This window comes from Staurois parvus, unplaced genomic scaffold (assembly GCF_062004578.1).
Source record: "Staurois parvus isolate SC_StPar_1 unplaced genomic scaffold, SC_StPar_1.0 ptg000155l, whole genome shotgun sequence".
Taxonomy (NCBI): domain Eukaryota; kingdom Metazoa; phylum Chordata; class Amphibia; order Anura; family Ranidae; genus Staurois; species Staurois parvus.
In genome coordinates, this window is record NW_028317951.1 from 9,123,484 (window position 1) to 9,141,553 (window position 18,070).

Genomic DNA, 18,070 nt, shown 5'->3' on the forward strand with positions numbered 1-18,070 from the left:
CTCAGTATCATGTTTCCTAATGTAAACAGTTAAAAAAGTACATTTACCTTAAACTGCAACATATCATTTTGATGGAATGTTACTTGAAGACGTAGTTTATTAATTGGTGTAGAAATTGCTCTGTAGCGTTGTACAGCTCTGGGAGGCAAGGACAAGTCCACAATAATACCATCCGCGGTGGTCTGCTCACTGTCAACAATGTAGCCATAATCTTCTGGATAATAACACCATGGTATGCCAGCAACACTAGACTCCTGAAACAGAAGTATGTCATATGTTATGTTGTACCTGTATTCTCTAAAACTAAGCTCTGAGAACACTAGTTTCCTATTTACAATCAACTACAAACTCTCAGTTCTAGAAAATCTCTATTGAAAAGCATGTAGACAATTCCATGAAATTCAGAGATGTAGGATTAGGCTTCCACCTTTAAGAGATTTGAACACTGGCAAACAAAGCTGTATGTCAAATCATTGAGGGGTGCGTGAGTAAAGCTCCCTTTTTCTATAATAATAAAATACTTGATGGACTTTGTGGTACAACAACCAGTGGATTTGGAGCAAAGGGTATCTGGTAACAAAGTTTTCCAAGGGAGAGCTCACTGTTTATGTTTCCCAAGCTGTTGGGAGACTTGCTGGATGTAATAGTGCATCTCCCACTGGCTAATAAGAAACTCAAGGAATTAGTAGCCAATGCAGGTGGACTGAGAGTCCCTTTGGTTATTTAAGGATTAAATAATCTGTTAATCTACATATTCCTCCAAGTGAATGGTGTTTGTTATATATTGAATAAAAGAGAACACTACTATTATCTGATTGGCTACAATTTCTGCTGCGGCTGAGTGATCTACTCTTTGATCCCAATTGATTAACCCTTACACTTCCATGGTGATCTACGCGTTCATTTAACAGGAGAGCGTTTTATACATTGTATAAAACAGAAAGCTATTTTATATCTGATTTAGCTATAAGGAGTGTTGTTGAATGATTTACACTCTGATCTCAGGAACTGACCCCCTGCATACTCTAAAGAATATAAAGTTAGTTTGTCCCAAAGAAGCTTTAGCTGACAGGATGATATGGACAAGGAGAACTACACTCAGATATTGGAGGAAGTAGGAGGAGCAGGACAGAGAGAGAACAATGTTCTTGTTAAAATGGAAGAGAGAGACCACCTCGGGAAGGGGGGGGGGGGAGAAGTAGGCTTGAAATCCTTATGCAAAATAAGGTTGGGTTCTTTACAGGTTAAGGTCTCTAACTCATACAAAATGCCAAGGTGATAGAGACAAGGGATATTACTTTGTGCATTAGAATAGATAGGAGATAAGACTGAAAGGTGGTTTCTGGTGTATCAGGGTTACAGCAAAATGTACAGGGAGAACAATGCAAGTGAAGGATTTCACTAAAGAGTAAGAAGTGAATGGTCTTTGGCTGAGAATCACCAGGACCAAGATATGACTCTTGATGGTACTCAAAGCCAAATGCTGACGCAGCCCCAACTGAACAAAAGTCAGCATTCATCCCAAAAAGTACTTCCTTGGATAAAGATGTCTTGCTTTGCACCATGAGAAATATGCCTTTTGAATGCAATGATAGACCCTGTGTGAAGTCAACTTACTAGCTTTCAACAGTGTAGGAAAACTGAAACAGATAGGCTCCTATTCTTCTGGACCTGGGATTAAACATCCAGGCCATTAAAGACAATGACCATAAGGCATTGTGGTAAACTGGCGCATGGTATAAAATATCTGGATGATTTGGGAGGGCCCACAAAGAGTCCACCAGAAGTCCAATGACATGTCTATCTGGGCCAGTCTGGTGTAATAAGAATCAATAGAATGTCCTCTCTGTCTCAATGCTGTGGAGCTGACAAGGAAGGTGTCACAGACAGGGAAAAAATATAACAGGTTGAACTGTTCCCACGGAGATATCAATGCATCCAGTGAGAAGGTCAGAGGATCCCTGGACCTGAAACAGAAACTTTCCACTTTATTGCTGAACCTGGAATCCTGGAGGTCCACATTTAGTGTCCTCGATCTTCAAAAGGGATCATGACATACCTCTGGGTGAAGAGTCCTCACATGTAAGCCCACCTGATAAACTTTCACACCTGCAATATGCACTGCAAACAGGGCTGGTACATGTACTTCCACCCAAGTCAGAACCTGATCCTCCTTTCATAGAGTTGTGAGATTTCTGGTTTCCCCCTGGTTCCATCTGAATCCCGATTGGATGACCCTGAAGTGAAGAGGTCCAGTATTGAAGAGATAACTGAATTGCTCTAAGCTCCAAAATGTTGATTGAGGGACAAGCTTCCTCTGGTGATCAAGTCGAAGAGAGTCCAAGTTAGCATCTTTTGTGAGGACCTGCCAGTAAAGGTACAGAAATGACCTGATTTCAGAGCTGAATTTGTGGCCCACCAAGAAAGTGTAATCCCGATCATTGGTGTAGAATAATGTGTTGTCCCATGTACCCAGAATGTTGAGTTTCAATGGTCTGGAGCAAAATTGAGCATAAGAGAATGTCTTGAAGGAAGCCACCATTAAGCCCACAACTCTCATGCAAAAACAGAGGGTTGGTTGGCTCCTGAACTGAATCAAACAAGGGAGCTGAGAGTTTTGAGCTTGTTCTATGAAAGAAAATCTTGGACAAGAAGGTGTGGAGGAGCAGGCCCATATACTACAAGTGATCAGTCAGTTCCATCACAGACAATAGGATTCACTCAAATCACTGCAGGGTCTGAACAGTGTGTTTGAGATTTACAGACAGAGCCTGAGCCTAGTGCTCCCTCTGGAGAAGTTCATCCAGATAACTCACTATAGAGTGGTCTCTAAGAGTAAAGCGGGCAAGGACAGGGACTAGCACCTTGATGAAACTTGAGATTCAGTGGACACGCCAATGGGAAAGGTCAAACAAATTGGTAAAATTTGTTTTTGTTGATATGGTTGTCCAAAAAATAGTGAGTGTGGCTGCCTCAGGTTTTTTTTTTTACAGTTTGAGCACTTAGAGCACAATATTTTGGTTTACTAGGAATGCTGTATATCTACCACAAAACATACAGAAAATTCCCCTGCTGTTAGGAAACAATGGCTGACATGGATAATTATATGCACAACTTCTGAACCTGAAGGAAAATGTTGAGAACCTTTAGATGGGGTAAATGCCACTGTTGGGCTTTGGGACTGTAAATAGGTTTAGGTATAAACACTGAAGCTTTTCCTCTTCTGGGACCAGAACCATGATCCCTTGAGCGAGGAGCTGCACCAGGGCAGTGTGAAGATCTGTCAGTCCTTCTGAGGGTATTGGCAGGTTTGACAACAGAAAGCGGGGTCGAAGAAAAGAACAAAGTTGTAGCAGCTAGTCCCTGGTAACCACTTTCAAGTTTCAAATGTCTGGAATGTCCAGGTGTTCCCAAAGTCACTTTGACAAGTGGGGGTGTGTCTCTTCATTGACAGGAGGATAGGTGGATTTTGAAGTCCAGGGCTTCATCTTGGGTTTTGAAGCCTTTGACAGATGAGAGGAATGCATTATATTTAAAAAGGCAGATGATTGTTCAGATTAAGATTTCACCCCTTTTTTCTTGGGGCATAAAGGTGCTTTACCAGTTTGATTTCCTGAGTAAACTTGTCCAGGGCTACACCAAAGAGGCCTTCCCTCTGAAGGAGACAAATTCTTTAGCCAACGGGTCTTCTGTATGTGCACAGAAAGGGCACTCATTCTAACATCTGCCAGGCCATCCACACAATAGAGTCATATTGTGTAGAGTCATGCATGCATGAGTTCCAGCTGCTAAAGGATGAGAGATCCAAGAGGATCGAACCCAGGTTCTTGGACATGTCCTTAGCCTGAACACCTAAAGTTTGGCATACAAAGTTTCAATAGCAGGCTGCATGGCTGGTGGTGCAAAATGAGGAGGCTTCGAAAAAGCTTCTAGTCTTTTATCCTTTGATGCTGAAATGTCCCTTACTAGGACAGATAAATCTTATTAAGGCAAGCAATAGCTCAATCTAAACAGGAGACATTTCACTATTATAAGAGCTACTCCTCTATAAAGTATTGTTGTGTAAAATGATTAAGAGGAGCACAGTAAGAACCGCATTGGTGTCCTTAAGAATTGGAGTTATGTCAGTAGACATACTCGTCAGGTATGAAGTCATCTAACATAGATAAGATACAATCCTCAGTATTTTCAGTTGACCGCAGCAAGTACAGTAGCTTAAGGTATTGGGAATTTAGAGACAGACTCTGGAGGAGAAAGTTTGGAGACAAACGTGTAGCCCCTATGCTCTGAGTCTGCTAACATGGATACAATTTTTCAATAAATTCAGATAAAGTAACATTAAATTACTCCCTGTATAATACAGAGAAGGGAGCTGTACCTAAAAAGGGTTATGAGGAGTGCTGCAACTCAGATGAGGGACAGTGATACAGGCAATTGGCATTAGGTTCCTTTAGTGAGTACACTGCAAACCCTCCTGAAAAATGGCACCAAGTTTTTTAAATGACACAAAATGACACATCATTCAAGCTTATACACTGCAGCATGTTGCAATGCAGGTTGATACAGCTCTGTGCAGATGGCATGAACAAGAACGAAAAAAAACAGGGTGGCCTTGATGTATCAAGTTAGTTAAAAGAAAGATACATTTCTTCTCCAACGGCAATATTTATGGATCTAGTATATAAAGGCTATAAGAGACAATGGACTAAGAATGTGTTTCCATTCTATAACACAAACAAATATTACCTTTGTAGAAAAATAATGGACCGAACAAGTTGTATATTTGAACATGTGTAGGTTACGGTGCATAATAATGACCCTAACTTGAGAACATCAACTTTTTAAAAGACACAACCAAACTTGACTAGTGCTGGGCCCAATCATGTGTTGTTTCGTTGGTTCTAATGTCTCATATTTTTGGTTAATAAATGAACATATGACAATATTGCAAATGACTAACTTGTTCTGTGAATATGACTGATGACATATGTTTATTTAAATGTGAATCATCTTAGAAAAATAGATTCATTATGGTACACATATTTCAGTATGATTTTAAATATACTGCTGCTGCTAATGATGATAATGAGTAAAGCATAAATAGTCCCAACAGCAAAAATATAAAATATTGCAACTTACTAGTTCTCAGATGTTGTTTACTGCATTAGATTTCTTCAGGCTAAGAACATTGTCAGAAAGTACAAAAAAATGCCATTGTTGTTGCCAAGAGAAGGGAAGGTGTTTATAGTCCAAATTAGGAGGGCACCCTAGGGTGACAACATTGCTCCTCCATAGATACAGCACAGTGAGTGAATATTGTCATTCCAGGGCAAGACGTATATTACTGACAGGCTCACCAAGTGAAATTTAAAGAAGAAGAAGCCTGAAAAAATAAACTTAATGCAACCAACACATCTAAGGACTGGTATGCTGCAATATAATACATTTCTGGGGGTTTAAATACACACACTTTAATGTACTTGAAAGTAATAATCAATGTCTCATGCATCTAATAAATGATTAAATTTGCTAGTTTTAAACCATAGCATCGGGATCTCCTGCATGGTAGGGGTTGGGGAAAGACCTGGCAACCTACCCTATAAAATAATTATATATATTTATTTATTATACATACTTCCCAGATGCAGCCACGATCAGTACATTTTTTTGCATCAGCATTGGGTTCAGGATGGCAATCAAACTTTCCTGAATCAGTTGTAGCACCCGACTGATCCCATTCCACAGTGTATGATTCTCCCAGTGTCAGCTGGAGACCGGTTATGTGTAGAACCTACAGAGAGATATTGCAGAGTAATTTCTTATTTTAAATCTAATTCTAACATTTCTTTCACAGTTGTGCATTGTATTAAAAGACAATATTTGTTACTAACCCAGAGAAACCATGTGGTTTACTGCATGAGCTATATTAATGGGTTAATGTATATTAGGGAAGTTTGCTCAACTTTGACCCTCAAGCGTTAGCATCAGCGCATGATTTATCTAATCATCAAAATCAATAATTATTAATCTGTTTAAAACAACACTAAACATTTCCTCTGTAACTATGAAGAGAACTGAACAAACCTGGCATTGTTAGTGGGCCATGAGGATACGAGTTGAGCACCATTGTTTTAGAATGTGTTACATATCATTTAGAACAGGCATCACTAAATGGCAGACTGGGTTTCAGATGCGGACCGAGTCACTGTCTCATCCGGACCCATGCAGTCCTGCCATTTAAGAGCCTTTTCTTCCCCCAGGAGTCTTGCGGTCATCCTCACAGAACTGACAGCTGGAGGCAGGACAGTTCTGGATGGCGGGTGGGAGCTGCCCAAGGTTAAAAAGAAGGTGATTGGTTGCTAGGATGAAAGGCAGTCCTAGCAATCAATCACTGTCTGTGTAAGGTAGGACAGTGGGGGGCAAAGTTAAAGGGGCTAAGGACAATAGAGTGAAGGGGGGCTGAGGACAGTAATGTGGTGGGCTAATGACTGTGGTGTGTGGGGGCTGAGGACATTAAAGTGGTGGGGGGGCTGAGGACAGTAATGTGGGGCTGAGGACAGTAATGGGGGGGCTGAGGACAGTAACATGGGGGGCTGAGGACAGTAACATAGGGGAGGGGTCTGGGGACAGTAACATGGGGGGGTCTGGGGATAGTAATGTGGGGGATGATATAAAAGGGGTCAGAGTATTCTTCAGTGAAGGGGGCAGAGAACAGTACTGTTGGGGGGGTTTGATGTCAAGGAAGTCTGAGAACACTACTGTGAAGGGGGTGGAGGGAGGTGATGTAAAGGGGAAAGTTAGGACACTCATCAAAAGGGATCTTGCTGTAAATGAGGAGGGGACTGTGATGTGCAGTGGGGATTGAGGACACTGATGTTCAGATCTATGCACGCTTTGTGGGTAGGTCAGCACTACCTGCTAGAAACCTGAAGAAGTCCCCGACCTTTTTTTCCAAAATCGCACTGCAGCAACATGTTTCTTTGGCGCACATGAAAATGCACCACAGGGGCCTACATAAGATTCAGACCTCTGATGCATGCAAATTTTACTACCCAGACCTTGGTGAATTTTAATTCAATACCCCTGATTTAGAATAATATGCTATGCACAGAGAATGGTGTATAAATACTAAACAGGACAAGGACACTGTAAGAAGATTAAGAAAAATAGGGGAAATTTGGACAACTGAGAAAAGCTATTTGACCTGAAAATGTCAATGATTACGCTAATAAATCTAAGTATAAAAAATGAAGATTATTTCTTGCCTTGTAATTATCATATCTGAAGGTATGGCTTGAAGATTGAACGACACCACTTTTTTTTACTATGACATTTGTGGCACTCGAGGGCAATCCCATTATTTTTATTTCTTCAAACTTTAGATTGTTGGGGTCTTTATATACAGCTTGCTTTGCTTCAAGAGTTAGAACATGCTAAAAAATAAAAAAGTGAAAATGTTAAACAGGGAACGATTTTGTAAATAGTACTATATATATAAATTGTATATTCAATACATTTTTCATGCAATACTGTTAAGAAATGCAATAATTTCCAACATATTTTGTGGCTTCAAGAAGGGATGAGCAAGATGAGAGATTTTTCTTCAAATTTAAGAAAATTTAACTAATTTAGCTGAAATTTTGCCATTTCCAGAATGTATTGGAGTCAATGAAAAAGGTGAAATCAAGGACATTTTGGGTGATAATTGAGAGTGCAGTTGGTTTTAAATGATTCTAAATGGCTAAGGAATCTACTTTAACCCTTTTGCTGCCAGGCCATGTGCTCCAGTTTTAAACTCAGTTGGCCCGGCCATTTTTTAAATGTTTCCATTGCGTTTTTATTTTTCCCTTACAGCTTTGAGAGCGTGTAAAAGACCTCCCAAACCATATATTTTCTGAAAGCACATAACCAGTAGAATAAAAAAAAGGTGCTACTTATTTTTAAGGCCCCACGATATATGCACAAATGTTTATCAAAGCAATATTTTCGCTGAAAATACACTAAAAATCTTATTAGCAGATAAAAACACAGCAAAGTTTACAAAAGTCCTGTTAAATATAAACGTTTACCTTTGCTGAGTTAATAAATAACAGTATTTGTAAATTTTAAATTGCGATTTTTGCAAAACTGTGAAACGTGCGCAAAAATATAAATATCCAAATTTCTCAAATTATCTGATGGTTTTAATTTTTCACTTACAGCTTTCAAATTTTGTAAAAGACTCCCTAAACCATATATTTTCTGAAAGTTTGCATATGTGTGGGAACAAAGCGAGTGTTCACCTTTGCACACTAGCACTGGGGGATGGGGGCACTTTATTTATTAATTTTTTTATATTAGTTTATTGTTTTTATTTTTACACTGTTGTTTTCAATTTGTTTTTTTTATCACTTTTATTGCTGTCACAAGGAATGTAAACATCCCTTATTACAGCAGTAAGCACATGACAGGTACTCTTTATGGAGGAATCTGGGGTCTATAAAACCCCAAATCTCTCCTCTGCTCTCAAAAGCATTCAAAACATCAAGATCAATGGTTTGAATGCTTTTGATTGTTTGAAAATGATGATGGTGACATCCAGGTAAACTGGAAGTGATTTCAGGTCTTTGCTTACAGTTACCACTATGAAGACCCAATCCTGCCTTTGTTTGGAACTCCAGCTACCTGGCAGGTGCACTGGTGGACTGCTAAGGGGGCACTTGAGCATGCTGGCTCCTGAGCCCTGCTGTGTGTCCATAGACACACAGAGTGCTGCTCAGCCCCACTCTTTCATCACTGGCTGAGACTGACAAAAGTAGGAGCTATTGTCTTCTGCTGCTGAGTCTGAGCTAATGAGGAGGGAGAGAGCCATGAGAGCCTCTGCTCTCATGCACATCGCTGGATTAAGATTGTGGTCAGATATTTATAAGAGGGGGCATCACACTGAAGATTTTGTACCTTAATGCAGAGAATTTGGGTGGCCAGACCTGAACCTGTAGCTCTCCCCCACTATCTGCCTCACTATTGAAGTGGTATTTACCCCGGGAGCTGTTGTCTATTTGTGTATATATGTGGCATACTGTGCACAGAGCAAAATCATCAACCTTGCTAGCACCCATTAATCCAGTTAGAATAGTGTGATTACTCAAAGGAAGTTTAAAATGTTACTTATAGGTTGACTCATGTTATTTTAAACTCACGTGTTTTAAACTTCACCTAATCAAATCCATTTAGTTCACATTCCCACAGTGAGCAAGTTTAAATGTGAATTAAGCAGCTAGTTATATGACAACTGTGGATACTGAACCACTCCTTTCAAGCTAAAAATGCAAAAAAAAAGCTATCTGAATGTGACAGAAAATGAAAGAAAAAACATGTGTTTTTAAAGTGAATAGTAAAAAAAAAATGAAATGATTGTCTCAAAAACAGTTATCAAGCAGGAGAGATAGCTGAACAGAAGCACAGCTCCTGTGTTTTAGATCACTTGTTCAAATCCACTTAATTCACAATCCCACAGTGAGAACTATGATATAATGAATTCACTGAAATAAAAATCAGGGATGAATACTTACATTGTATACTGAAAAATTGTATAGAATGTAGTTGCCATTTTCAATGGTTTCTATGAAAGAAAAAAGCAATACAAATACTTCAGAAATGATGAAAGACTACTTAAAATATTAGAAACTGTATGAGGTTACTCTTTACCTTGAACAAGTTCCAACCATAAAGTCTCAACCAGCATAATGAAATAGGAGCTTTATTTATTCTATTATTTGTATAAAATATTGTCAGTTGACATGACTAATGGGAGGTGTTGCACACAGCCACACAACTTTTAGACTTCCAGGCAGTAACTCTTAGTCCCCCTTTCACACGAAGGGTCTGATCAGGTCCACTTGTCAGTTGTTCAGGTGAAACTGATCAGACGGTCCATTCACCCCTATGGATAGGCGGATGTAAACAGACTTGTATCTGTTTACACCTGTCTACCTCCAATTCAATCCGGTCTGCTAAAAATAATTTTACAGAAGGGGATCTGTTCTGCTCCGTCTAGGCAAATCAGGTTGGAAGGCAGTTGGGTGTAAATGAACAGTGTAGTTCCTTTACACCCAGCTGCCCATAGAGCACAGCAGGCTCTGCTTGTATCCGCTCTGCAAAACTGAGCGGACACAGACCTGACATCCCCCCGCTATGCTCTCATCAGCAGTGGATCAGTGGATAGATCAGTGGACAGATCCTCTAAAAAAACAGAGCTCACCCAATATGAAAGGGGCCTTATGATTCAAGGAAAGAAAACAAAATTGTATTGTGTGTTCGTTTTGTAATTATTTCAACAGCTCCTTGTTAAAAACTTTTTCTGCTTTTTCTTTAGACTGTAGTCCTTAACCTCTTCACACTGGCCACACACAAATGTGCGGCCTCCCAATGTCTGGGTCTTTCGATTGGGACCTTTCCCGATCATGTGACCGCCGTGACAGCGAATCACAACGGTCACATGACCCTAAAACCCTGCCCCGCCTCCCTGCTTCTGAAACCCTTAAAGGGCCGCGAGGCGCTGGCGCCAAGGGGTTAAGGAAAGCTTGCACAGTGCATACATCCATATGTCTGATAGCAAAAGTGAACACTAAAGCAAAAATCATAACAAAATATAAAATATAGTACAATATTTTATACTCTAGTGTAGTGTTATTGATATGACCTCCTTTGCATGCTATAAATATTAAAATTCATATGTAGCTATCTTAGGTGAATGTTAGTGAATTTAAATAAGAAGCTTACAGGTTTCCTCCCTCTGAAGTTAGTGAGACCATCATGCAATATGGGTTATCATTTAACTAAATCAAATTAATTATTCTGCTCTGTAGTGTGAAAAAAAGCAATGCTTCATACATACATAAACTGAATTACATGCACACTATACAGACTTAAAAACCCTTTGCGGATAAATATGTTCAGCTGCCTTCCTCCACACTATTAAAGTAATCAGTCAAATATGTCCTATGAACTGGCAAGAAAATAGAAGGGATAGAAAGGTAATAGTATTGTAAACAGATATTTCAAAATATTTTATTTGGAACTCTGTTGAATCATTTTTGCAGAATTATTTTTTTATGTAATTATGAATACAGCACTTTAGAAGAGTCATCTGGGACGCCAATGCAAATACTGATGATGTTTATGATTATACCACATTTTATTGTTCTAATGGGGCCTGGGAGGTAAGGGTGAGAGAGATGGGGGGAAAAATACGGAGCATCTAAATTGTTTATTGAAAAATGTTAAATAAAAAACTACCTGATTAAAAAAAACAATGAAACTTAAACGCATTGAAAAAAAAATACAAAATAATATTCTGTAGCAATGGCAAAATAGGAATAAAATACTTGTAGCCAATACTGTTTTTTTAATTATAAATCAGTGGTTCTCAAACTTTTTCTGTGATTCTCCCTTTGGAAGCAGCTAAGCTGCCATTACCTCCACCTCCACCCTTACAAATGTTTTGGATCATTCATATATATATTGGACACTTGTGACACCACCCAATATCCCTACTTACCTCTCTGACACCACATGATACCTTTCCTCATACCTGTGATACCATCTGGAAAACATCCTCACTCCTGTTACACCATCTGGTACCCTTTCTCACCCCTGTGACACAATCTGATACCCCTTCTCACTCCTGTGACACAATCCGGTACCCCTTCGCACCCCTGTGACACCATCTGGTACCCCTTCGCACCCTTGTGACAACATCTGGTAACCCTTTTCAACCATGTAACACCTACTGAAACAACTATTCAGAAACTGGGTCGTCCTGTTAAATCTGGAAAGAGCAGTCAATAATCTAAACTACTCTACATAAATTCTGTGATACATGACAACTGTAGCACCATCTCCATCCTTATGGTTCTTATTCAGTGCCATGTTGCAGATTTTGGGGGATATGCCTCTCTCCTACACACATGAACCACCAGTGAGCCAAGTGAGCCAAAACAAGCCTGACATCCTGTGCTCTAGTTGTGGGCTCATTGTTGCAATCACCAACCAATCAAAGATGCAGAGAAACTTGTGCTCAGTCAATCCATCAAAGAATAACATAGTTGGGAGCCCCACCCTCTAGCAGAAAGAGGTGTGAGCACAGCTACCCATAGTGGCATAGCACCCCGAAGCAAGAACCACTCATATAAATCTTGACTGGCATCAGAAGAATAGTGCAAGACTAAAACTGGATCCTCTCCTTCCTGAGAAACCTCATTATTTGAAGTGCAGCTGCAGGGTCAGTGATTACAAAGGTCAAGTGCCTGAACAATTAAACTAACCTGACTAGAGATTTCTGCCAATAGAAAAGACATACCTTACCCTGTGCAATTTTTAAATGTCCCTCAATTTGACACAGATGAAGTTCTGCCTAATTCAATTACCCACAAATATTTTGGCATTCACTGTAGGCGTATCAGAAGCAACAGCAGCAAAAGTCAGCTGCTCCGGTTTTTTTCTTCATTGGGTGCAATTTCTAAAATATCTATTTATATATATATATATATATATATATATATATATATATATATATATATTGTGGCAGTACGGTATCCTGCCACGGTGGAAATCATGATGGACACCCAGGATTCTCAACTATACAGGTTGAGGGGCTCCAGGCAGATCTCATAATGCAGAGGAAACTGGTTTATCAGTTTCCTCTTTGGTTTGTAAAGCCTGTTTTGGGACCTGTAGCCTGGAGATTTCTAAGAGAATTGGGAGGGATGAAGTCTCCAATCCTGGGCCCATATTTTGGGAGCAGCCAGCGTGCTGATTGCACAGGTGTGTGCAGGCCTTTTAGTGGAGGCCAGGCCATGATTCTGGGCTCCATCTTGTCGGACAGGAGTCAGGAGGGCTCCACCCCAGCAGACGGGAGGTCTCTGCCTTGGAGTCAGGTGGAAGCCAGACTAGCTGTGTGCTAGTGCCAAATTTTGGGAAGAGTCTGCAGGAGGCAGACTTAAAACTGCGTACAAGCCAGGAGGCTGAGTATTGTTTGCATTTGTGTGATGGTGGAAACCCCTGCGCGGGAAACCTGTATGTTACAGGACTTTCATTTAAATAAAAGTGGGCAAAAGGCCCTTAAAAATAAGCGAGTTGCCGTGTGCTTTGAAGAAGCTCTACCACTTGAAGCGAGTTCCCACAATATATATACATATTAGTCAATATATGAAACTTAGACATTTATCAGAAACATGTTGCTTAGCATTACTGCAAGATCCACTGTTTTACCTGGTGACTAGCCTCAGGGTAACTTTACATAACTTTAGATTAAAATGACCAATTAAGCATTTAATACATGTATGCTATGACCACAATAAAAGCAAAAATAAAAAAGGCAACTTTATTGCTGAGACTAAAAGGAACACTACATTATTTGCAGCATCTACCTCTAGATTCTAGATCATCCCAAAAGAATTCTCCTTTGGCAGTCAGTGCATCATCCAAAGCAATTAAAAGGCCAAGGGGATTTTTACGACTAAAACAAATTAATAAAAAAGGTGTTAATATTATTATTATTATTATACAGTATTTAAAAGCGCCAATAGTTCACTCAGCGCTGTACATTACAAAGGGGGACAGAACATGTGACAGAACAATAACAATATAATGCAAAACATGAGGGGATCGAGGGCCCTTCTCATAATTTGCACATTAAAAAAATAATTTTAGCAAGCAATATCGCTTTTAAATAGGATTTAAAATGGAATGAACAGAAAGTAATAAAGACATTTCTATTATATAGTTTTTGGTAAAACATATTGTACATATTGAGGTTTCTTATTCAATTAAATATGGCTTTTGTACTTACCATAAAATCCATTTCTTGGTGTTTATTGGGGGGGGACAGGAATTCAGAGACTGTTGGGTTATAATGCTGCCTATAGGAGGATTTTGACACTGGCAAACAAAAAGAAAACCAAAACAAAAAAATACAGTGGGCAGCCATGTATATTCCATTTTACACTAACCTGTGTCCCTCAACTCCAAGAAATTGATTTTACAGTAAAAAAATAAAATTTTATTTCTTGTTCTTTGAGGGACACAGGAATTCAGAAACTGTTGCGAAGTTCAAAAGCAATCCAACTGAGGTGTGCGCAACAGCAACAAAACACTAACAGGCGACAAATAAAAAGACAGAACTGAGACTGTCTGAAACTCAAATGAGCCATCTGAAGGGCCACCACCATGTAAAATTTGGGAAAATGTGTTAACCAACTATCAGGTAGCATTCTGGAAAAACTGTGAAACAGTAGCTTTTGTGCTGAAAATCCTAAAGGCCACTCATGTTTGTTACCTTAATTTTAAAACAAAATAAGGTTTATTGTTACTTTGAGCTTGAGATTAATGGTATTAATTATATTTTAATGACTTAAAAGAAGTCTCAATCAGAAGATTAAAAGGATTGTCAAATCCCCCAGGGGATTATTTGATGTCCCCACTAAATTATGTTAAAGAGTATGCTGAGCTTTGTGGTCAGATAGCTCTTCATCCATTTACATTGCTTCCCTGCCACCAACGTTCACAACACAAACCACCAGCTAGTTTGGATTAGAGGACTACTGTAATAGTTTGTGTTGCGAATGACAGGGGATGGAGAGCAGTGCTCTCATTCTCATAAACACAAGCCAGCAGCTACTATTTTTGTCTGAGAGTGAACAGTGTAATAGCTTATGACTTGCATTTTCTGAATAACAGCACTCCTCTCTAGTCTCTGCCATTCAAAACACAAGCCACCAGCTATTACTATAGTAATCTACAAAGTAGCTGACAACTGTAGGAGATTGGGGAAGTGCAAAGGGAGCAGAGAAGCGACAGAGCTAAATGGCAAGGAAGACTGCAGGACGCAGAGTGGACTGTGGCTTCAATACTGCTTGTTTTTCACTCCACAGGAACACCCTTAATTTTGGCTTTTGCCTGGGGTGGGCTACAAAGAACACTGACAAAAATAAGAACAATATTTTATTTCTAGGCCAGTGCACATTGGTTTCCTTGGGGGATTAACAAGCCTTTTTAACTTCTGGTGAGAGTTTAATGGACTCCACACCAGATAGAGTCCCTCCAGCTGAAGGCTTGGAGGCTGCTGGCAGATCAGATAAACACCCAGCAGTGGAAAGCTTAGAAGAATGTTTGAGGCCTCTACAGTCAGAGTTTGCAATCAATGTATCAATCTGACCCATAAAGTCAGGCATGACTGCAATGAAATCCTTCCAGGATAGAACTAGGGAGGGATCCACACCCAACAGAGCTACAGAAAACTCTAAAGATAGCAAAGATTCAAGCAGAGGACACAATACCAGGCTCCCAAGTGTCAGGTCCTTCATGGATGACCTGCTAGCAGCACCAAAACCATTGGTGGAGCTTGAGCTGAAGTAACTCAGTACAGCAAGACTGTTCCTCATGAGTCTGGCATATTGTACTTCAAAGTGGGGACAAAGTACTTCAAGGTACAAGACTATACCATGAATCAGTTGCTGGTACCACAAACCAGTGCCACAAAAGTGCCACAAACCAGAATCCAGTACCTGAAGGTCACATTCCAATCTAGCCCCGCAATTGTCCAGTCCAGAGGGGTCCAGGCATGGCTTCCAAAGCTATTGCTGAAGATACTCCTATCTAAGGGGCTATGTATAGAGATCAGAAGCAAAAATGGTTAGACTTTTCTCAGCAGAGCAAGCAAAAGGTGTCCATTCTCCTAGGACACTAGCAAAAAACTGAGGCATGCTGGGAATATCAGGGGCTAAACTGAGCTGGCCATTTTTGTTTACCAGTGTCCAAATTATTCTGCAGGTGTTAGTATAACCCAACAGTCTCTGAATTTATGTTTCCCTATATGAACAAGAAAGACTGATCATTCGCAGGAATTAATTCTTAAGTGTAGTAACACACAATAAACATTTTACTTGCCTAGTCTGATCTGTACAAGCTGGATCTTTTGACTGGTTTGCAATGTATTTGTACACTTAAGAATGAGCACTTACACTTGAGAATAAGTAAAAGGATACGCTAGATGAAGCTGGACACCCTCCAGTCCAGAAATGTGCTGGGCTCTGTCTGATTTGCTGCAGCATCCAATGCACATGCTGAGAAATCATACTAAACATTTTCAATACTGCAGACAAGCCTGTACAACTGCAAAACTGAGGGTAAGGTTGGAGTTCAGCTTTAAAGCACTGAAGCAACATAGCCACCATGAAATCCAGGTCATTGGTAGAATTAAACATCAGCAATGGCAGCCTCCACATTTCTCTAGCAAAAAGTTTCATTTATTAGTTTATTTTTTAAATCACCACATGCCTAGGGAAAATCATGTAATAACAGTTAAATCTCAAATAATGTAGAGCCAAAAAACATACTAGATCTGATTTAATAAACCTGATATTTATATAGACCACCTCGTGTACATGCATATTCAGGCTAATTTATTTATTTTATTTTTTTCAGGAACTTATATAGTGTCGTCAATTTACGCAGCACTTTACATATATATTGTACATTCACATCAGTCCCTAACCCTCAAGGGGTGTACAATCTAAGGTCCCCAACTCACATTCATACATACACATACTAGGGCCAATTTAGACAGGATCCAATTAACCTACCAGCATGTCTTTGGAGTGTGGGAGGAAACCGGAGTACCTGGAGGAAACCCACGCAGGCACAGGGAGAACATGCAAACTCCAGGCAGGAGGTGCTGTGGCTGGGATTTGAACCAACGACCCTAGTACTGCCAGGCGGAAGTGCTAACCATTTAACCACTGTGCTGCCCACAGCCACTGTGCTGCTAATAAAAAAAAATTACTGGTATTTAACAATTTTACACTGTATTCCATAACTACTATCTAAGTTGCTACATAAATGTATTTAGTTATGGAATATGTTTTTTCTTAAAAAAAAAAAACTAAAAGAAGACATAATAGACTTTGTGAAGTCTGTTTGCACATATATACCCTGATAAGTCTGACAGTACTGTTATATATTTTTTTTCCAGGCAAGAAAAGAAAATATTATTTGTAACAAAACCTTTTTTATGAGTATTGAGTAGTTAAGGGAGATAGTGGAAAATTCCTGAGACCACTTCCAAATCTTCCAATTACCAAACCAATGTGTTATAGGATCGTACCTAATTCTTATCTTTTCATGAACAGTAAAATGGTTTTCCACCAGGCTATGACAGGATAATAAAACTGTTCACCTTTCTTGGAGACATTTAACTCTGGCCAAATGTCAGGCTTGACACGTAACATTTCTTTTATTGTTGTGTTTTGGGATTATGCCTGGATCAAGTTCAGCTGCACAGGCAACACCAGTACGAAGAGCATGTACATTCATCTCAACAAAACTTTTCTTCTCCTTTTTACCCATTAAGTAGCTTTTTTTATTTGCAGATGCTTAACAGACCTCTGGGAATGATTAATATCAGTCTGCTTGGAAACCATCTTTTGCTGGAAAGTCACTGTGTAATGCTGAGATGTTGACATAATGCATAATGTTATGTCCATTTGAATGCTTAAAGCAATATTTTATATAACTGTAAGGGAATTATCCTCCTAACATGATTACTGATAAGATGCATTAGCACTCTACTAACTATTGAGGACTAAATTTGTAACAAGTCTGAATCATCTTTTAAACTTTTTTACAATCACTTAGGTCATTTATGAAAAAAAGGACACACTATCAAATTGAAACACTTAATAATATGCGTTTATTTCTACATTCTGCATTCTACATTTCTACATTCTGCATTTATTTCTTTTAGACTGGAAGAGAACTAGAGAAAACTGATGGCCTATTCACACCTATTCATTCACACTTTGAGCTGCAACATATAGGTGTGAATAGTTCACTTCCAACCTAAAAAGGCAACTATGCATGTGATGTGCTCTGCAATATGAAAGCAAACACTATCTGCATATTCATTTACTATGGATTTTTAAAGCTGAATTTTAGTCAGAAACTTAAATCCTGTATATCTAATGTATATCTAATGCCTTGGAAAGTCTTTTGTGCCCTTCTCCTGACTGATACCTTTTAACAATGAAATCTC

At 39.3% G+C, this 18,070-nt stretch overlaps 1 protein-coding gene across 2 annotated transcripts in view; it reads right to left on the reverse strand.

Moving 5' to 3' along the window:
* SI (sucrase-isomaltase) overlaps positions 1-18,070 on the reverse strand; it is a 302,245-nt gene that overhangs the window by 185,135 nt on the left and 99,040 nt on the right. For both annotated transcript variants that reach the window (XM_089675454.1, XM_089675455.1), the window contains exons 21-25: positions 13,410-13,498; positions 9,552-9,601; positions 7,266-7,433; positions 5,636-5,791; positions 48-254 (exon numbers count right to left, since the gene is read on the reverse strand). In XM_089675454.1, coding sequence (XP_089531580.1) covers positions 48-254; positions 5,636-5,791; positions 7,266-7,433; positions 9,552-9,601; positions 13,410-13,498 — 670 coding nt within the window. The remainder of the gene's footprint in view (positions 1-47; positions 255-5,635; positions 5,792-7,265; positions 7,434-9,551; positions 9,602-13,409; positions 13,499-18,070) is intronic.